Genomic DNA, 6,454 nt, shown 5'->3' with positions numbered 1-6,454 from the left:
GCATCATTTGCAAGGGCTCGTAAGCAAGCATTTCACAGTACAATCTACACCAGTTGAATTTGACGCATGTGACAAATAAAATTTGATTTGATAAAAGTCCGACTGTAGACGCTACACAACACTAGAGGGAGCCACCGCATTGCTTTTACTGGCACATTAGCCTAAAAGAATCTGACAAAGAGACTGATATCAAGGCTACTGGCACCTCAACAGTTTTACAGGTGTCATATCTTAATTTGATCACTCTATTGTCACTGAGAGTGTTCCTGCACCTCAGGAAATTAAAATAAACCCTATGATTTACATAAATACCCTGAAAACCCGCTGTTCTTTCTCTCTCGTGTGCAACTACACTTTTAAAAGTTAATGGAAAGAGCAAATGGCACTTTCATGTTCACAGCAACAGGAAATAAATGTACACTGTAATTACCAGAGTTTATAAAAGTGCAGGGTGTCATATATGTATTACAGGGTTCAGAAAGTATGGTGGTGCCGTAGTGAACAATAATGCCAGATCCCTCTGCGTTAGACCCAATTAGTTCTAAGTGAAAGTGAAAATGTAATGGCCATGTTAAGTAACTTTCAGTTCAAGTCCTGGAATTACCCCCGCTCTGAAATGAAATGCAAAAGCACATATCGTCCTCTCACAGTGAATTCGAGAAGAGAAAGGAAGACGAGCTGACATTTTTTCTGTTGGGACTGACTTATGATTAAAAGGTAATACAAAAATGATTGAATGTCATTGGTATGTTTGCAGATTGGTAGATCGATGTCTAATAGGGAGTGTACATCCAAGTAAATCAAGTAGGTCATAATCAATCTTTGAACTGTGTTCTTTGATTCATGAGATATGTGTTTTGAAATAACAGTATGTACTGCATCTTCACAAGGAATCTCTTTAAATCTGGTTAATATAGCAATCAATAAAAAGGCATGTTCCTGAAAGTTTCATAGAATAGAAGAGCCCTTTACTTAGAATACATCTACCCATTTTCACTTGACCCTCTTTACTGTAATGTTCTATTTCCCTAGCCTCTGAGGACAGTTGATAATGAGTGGCTCACTTCTGCTTGCACAGGTAAGCTGTGTAACACTTCCACAGAGACAAAGTACGGCTTCAGTGCCTTGTACTCACTATTTTTGGTGCCAAGCAAGTCGGGCTGTCCAGAGCCACTATAGGACAGCATTAAGTTATTAAGATGTATTCTTGTCCACAGTGTAAGGTTGAGGATTTCAATGGCTATGTGCACACTTCAAAATGTGATATGTTTATTGACCCACACTATTTACAGACAATTTAATCAATAGGTTGTTCATCTTAATCTCACAACTAATTGTTTATGACATATGTCTCTCTCTTTCCCCTCCCCACCAGTCTGTTCTTCCAACCCCACTGAAGTGCCCCAGTTGCCACCAGGCTGGGGCCAGAAAGGTCAAAGGTCAGTGTGCTGTGTGTAAGCGCTGCTCCGAGACCCTGCGCCGTGTCTACCAGTTCTGCTGGGCCTGTGGGAGGGAGTGGCACCAGTCAGGAGGAACCCTGGAGGGCCAAGGGGTCCATTTCTCCTGCCCTCTGCCAGGCTGCGCCCTCAGGGCTGCCCTCCTCTCCCCAGAGGTCATTGTTGATCCAAGCAGTTCAGCCCAGGGATGCCCCTTCTTCAGGGCCTGTCCTCACTGTAAGGCCATCCTCACTCACACTGGAGAGGGATGCCCTAATATCATCTGTCCACACTGCCAAAAGGAGTTCTGCTTCCGCTGCTTGAAGAAGGAGTGCTATGATTATGAAGAGGAAGATAATGATGATAATGATGATAATGATGATGATGATGATGATGATGATGATTTTGAGTATCCTTTACCATGCACTGTGGTGGATAACAGTCAGTCTCTCAGAGAGTTGGAACTGTAGGGGCTATGCAACGGTCTGTAGAACATAATTTACGGCCTCATTCATTACCACTTGCAAAAGGAAATCATCTTGATTGTAATTACTATTGGAATTATTACATTAGTTCTATGGTACAAAGACATCATATTGCTATGCTGCATTGCTTCTGTATAGTTAAATGCAATAAAGCCAGAAGTTATCATTTGTGTTTTCACACCAGTGGTGTGTATTCATGAAAGCCAAGGGAAGCCAGGCTTCCCCCCCAAAAAATTCAAAGAAATAAACATAAAATCTTCTGTGTTTTCATATATTTTTTTCAGTTCACAAAAGGCTGAATGCACAGTATGTCACCTGAGAAAGCATCAGAGGGAGCGAAACAGTGCCCCTGTGATGGCCATCTATCTGATTCTGTCTGGTCATAAAGAGAATGACATTGTTGCCGCCCAAAGCATTGAATGCAAGGGAAAGAATGGCCAATCAGCGTTAAGCTAAACTGAATGAGCTCAGCTGTGAATGGTCCTGGCACACCAAAAAAAGTCTCAAGGGAAGTCAGTTTGTATTTGACTTTACTCCTATCGCATCAAGAGAAATATGTAATTGACAGAAACAACTTGAATTGTTGCATCTTATTCTGTTGTTGTCCTAGCTAAAATGTTGTGTTGTTAGCTAGCTAAAATCGTCCCTTTCCTAAATTAGCCATGGATGGAGAAGAGATTGGACTTGTGGTTTTACTTATTTCTCCGTACTGGCCTGTGATCATGGCTCACATTAACATCATCATGCCGGAAACCCTAGACCCACTCCAATTAGCATACCGCCCCAACAGATCTACAGATGACGCAATCTCAATCGCACTCCACACTGCCCTTTCCCACCTGGACAAAAGGAACACCTATGTGAGAATGCTGTTCATTGACCACAGCTCAGCGTTCAACACCATTTACAACATTAACCATGTCTGCACTGTATTTCTGATCAATTTGATGTTATTTTAACAGACAAAAAATGTGATTTTATTTAAAAAACAAGGACATTTCTAAGTCACCCCAAACTTTTTAACAGTAGTGTATATTCTAGATGGTGTCAGAGGAAGGTCCAAAAAATGGTCAAGACTCCAGTCCCCCAAGTCATAGACTTTCTCTGCTACTGCACAGCAAGCGGTACCGGAGCGCCAAGTCTAGGTCCAAACTTTTGTTTATTTAGTAAATATTTTCTTAACTATATTTCTTCAACTGCATTGTTGGTTAGGGGCATGTAAGTAAGCATTTCACGGTCAGGTCAACACATGTTGTAGTTGGCGCATCAAATCAAAATCAAATCAAATCAAATGTTTATTGGTCACATGCACATGGTTAGCAGATGTTAATGCGAGTGTAGCGAAATGCTTGTGCTTCTAGTTCCAATAGATTATTTGTTAGATATTACAGACCTACCAGTTTCCCAACAACTACCTAATACACACAAATCTAAATATATGTACATATAAATATATGGTTGAGCGGTGGCCGAGCGGTGGCCGAGCGGCATAGCCATGGTCCAGACAGAGGATCTGCTTCGGGAAAGTCGTATTCCTGGTCGTAATGTTGGTAAGTTGACATCGCTCTTATATCGAATAGTTCTTCACGGCTGTATGTAATAAGACTTAAGATTTCCTCAGGTAACAATGTGATTATAAACTGTCTATGACATGTTATGATTGCTGAACCCATTTGTCACATGCAGAGGTTTTCTCTCTATTTTTAGCACATAATCAAGATGGCGTCGACAGAGATGGTCGCGTTTCTTCGAGTCCTTAGAAAACTATGCAGTATTTAGTTTTTTTAATGTATTCTTTCTGTATTTCTGTATGTATTGTTTGCCATTTCTCGCATCCACAGATGGTGGAACTTCCATTCCAGACTAGTGTTCTAACAATAATTATTTTGGCCTCTGACACTATATACTGTCATGTTATAATATAATCATACATAACTGGCACCTGGCGGTGGCATTTTAAATAGCCTTTATGTCTGAACCTTAGGGACTTCACCACTATTTTTAGCACAGGCTTATTTGCTGCTTAGGGACTTAAAGCCATCTACATTTAATCTGGTGTAAATTCAAGGCTTTATAGAACACAGAGCAGGGTTACTACTGCTGGAAAATAGTAGTAGGCCTACTTCTTAGGGTGACATTTAAAACATATTTTAAAACTATATGCAGTACGAGATAACTGGATAATGCTTTTGGATTTCATATATTTCCATGCAGATTTTTATGATTTTTATAAACTGGGTGGTTCGAGCCCTGAATGCTGATTGGGTGGCAGCCGTGGTATATCAGAACGTATACCACGGGTATACCACGGGTATGACAAAACAGTTATTTTTTACTGCTCTAATTACATTTGTAGCAAGTTTATAATAGCAATAAGGCACCTCAGGGGTTCGTGATATATGGTCATATACTCCATGTTGCATCGTGCATAACAGCCCTTAGCCATGGTATATTGGCCATATACCACACCCCCTTATTGCTTTAGTATGCTACTTACCCCATCACTTGTTATTTCAGTAAGTGCACTACTAGAAGTCTTTGTTCTTGTGTGCGTGAGAGAGATATTCCCAGTGGCAAGGTGTGCTAATAGTGTGTATGAAGGGGTTAGGTGTCTGTGTGTTCACAGTAGTGTGTCTGGCAGTAGGAGGTAATCTGCAGGTGTAAAGAGGTCACTGAGATTAATAATGAGGTGTTTTCCAATGAGATCTAAGTTTGTTTCATAAGGCCTTTATTTGTGGAGTGAGACCAGAAATAGCTGGCTGCCCCACTTGGTTTCAGCAGCCTACTCTTAAACATTTTAGTAATTTAGCAGACACTCTTATCCAGAGCCATTTACAGGAGCAATTAGGGTTAAGTGCCTTGCTCAAGGGCACATCAACAGATTTTTCACCTAGTCAGATTGGGGATTCGAACCAGTAACCTTTCAGTTACTGACTCAACGCTCTTAACCACTGAGCTACCTGCGTCTTTAGATGCCAAATGTGTCACAATGATGCCTTATACATAAATGTAGGTCCTCAGACCCTCATAGTGACCCTTTAACAGTTAAGCAATTGCCCTGTAGTTCTACTCCAACATTACACGTCAGTATATCATTCACACACGCACATCTATTTTTAGCCTGCTTATTTATAGTCGAGTAACTCCATATAGCCTACAGATTAATGCTGGAGCCAGAATAGCTGCTATTACTTCACTAAGATATTTGATGTAGTCACCCGATCAATTGGAGGGGGGGGGGGGGGGGGGGTGTCTGCTGTGTACCTAAGCTGCTTTCATGTTCCCTCCACCTACAGGTCTGCCGGTGGCCACTTTGACTTAAAGCTTAGGGAGAAGGAAAGAAGAAGAGAGAATTCAGTTCAAGACAGATGCTCCAATAGTATAGTGCACCTTTCAAGGATTGTGTCCTACTTACTACCAGTCATCAGCCTTCTACTCTATGCTGATTTTAGAGAGTTGCCTCCAGAATTGAATATTTAAGTGTTTCTATTTGTAACAATGTGAGACATTGAAACAATGGAATTACATACCTCAAACAACTGTCCATGACAATAAACCAGAAGGCATTGTTATATGTGATATATTCCAAGGGCCCTCTCTTTGGCAGGTAGATGTTTCAATGTCACTTTGCAATATTTGTTACAATTGTAGTTTTTTACATGTTATGTGGATGGATGTGTGTTTGCCCTAGATGATCTGACCTTACAGCGCTATTACTGGTCTGTATTAAGACCAAATGACACTTTGACCACGGGTCAAAAGAGCATGTTCTCTCGTTGCACCTCCTGGGTGCTCTCTCTGTGGTTGCTACAGTTAAAGGGCCAGTGCAAGGGTTTGCTAGCTTTTTGAGGCTTTATCCCTAAGTGTGACCTTGCAGTGTCAGTGCAGTCAGCCTGTCCCACATGCTGCTAAGAGGCTTGCAGGTAGCGGCTCAGTTTAGCAGGACCCCATCTGACTAATCTGATTACTTTAACTGGACTCTACCAATCGTGACATAGAAGAACACACTTGTGATCGTATGACCAGAAAGCTGTATGACAGCATTCTCCCAATATGTGAGTGTGTGTGTGCATGTGTTTGCATGTGTGAGAGATTTCTCCTAAGAAGCAGCCAGTCACAGCCCAATAAACTGTGCCATTCCCCCCTCTATCTGTATAGCAGGCCATTTCCAGGCATCCATATACTGTACCTACCATGCACATTGCTGCATCTGAATCTATGAGCTGGCTTGGGTCAAAAGGCCAAAGACAGACTTGTAACTCACCCCAAGATATTTTCAGCCGTGGTATCTTTATCACTGTCACCACTTTGCACTTTGTCCTCTAAATATAATGGCATCTTATGGTCCTGAGTTATAGTCATCGTTGTGGTTAGATTTGCCTTTCTCTGGTTAGCTGGTGGTTAGATGCACAAAGAGAGTTGTTCGTTGTGGTGTGCCACAGTAGGTAATGAAATTATGCTAAGCATTGTCCACACATTGTAAACTGTCAAAGAAAAAATAGTTCACTTATTTTCACATATTTAAAAGTTGTC

At 41.3% G+C, this 6,454-nt stretch overlaps 1 protein-coding gene across 2 annotated transcripts; it reads left to right on the top strand.

Moving 5' to 3' along the window:
- Nucleotides 1-554: 554 nt before the first annotated feature.
- LOC135563817 (protein PIF-like) lies at nucleotides 555-2,185 on the top strand. Of its 2 annotated transcripts, XM_065007368.1 has the most exons (3): nucleotides 555-717; nucleotides 1,033-1,078; nucleotides 1,376-2,185. In XM_065007368.1, exons 2-3 carry the CDS (start codon nucleotides 1,052-1,054, stop codon nucleotides 1,904-1,906), a joined length of 558 nt encoding a protein of 185 aa, XP_064863440.1. In that variant the 5' UTR covers nucleotides 555-717; nucleotides 1,033-1,051; the 3' UTR covers nucleotides 1,907-2,185. The 2 variants fall into 2 exon arrangements, with proteins under 2 accessions (XP_064863440.1, XP_064863441.1); XM_065007369.1 differs by lacking the exon at nucleotides 555-717 and having other exon boundaries at nucleotides 732-1,078.
- Nucleotides 2,186-6,454: the final 4,269 nt, after the last annotated feature.

The sequence above is a fragment of the Oncorhynchus nerka genome, linkage group LG22, assembly GCF_034236695.1.
Source record: "Oncorhynchus nerka isolate Pitt River linkage group LG22, Oner_Uvic_2.0, whole genome shotgun sequence".
Lineage (NCBI taxonomy): Eukaryota > Metazoa > Chordata > Actinopteri > Salmoniformes > Salmonidae > Oncorhynchus > Oncorhynchus nerka.
This window is presented reverse-complemented; position numbering and strand designations above follow the sequence as displayed.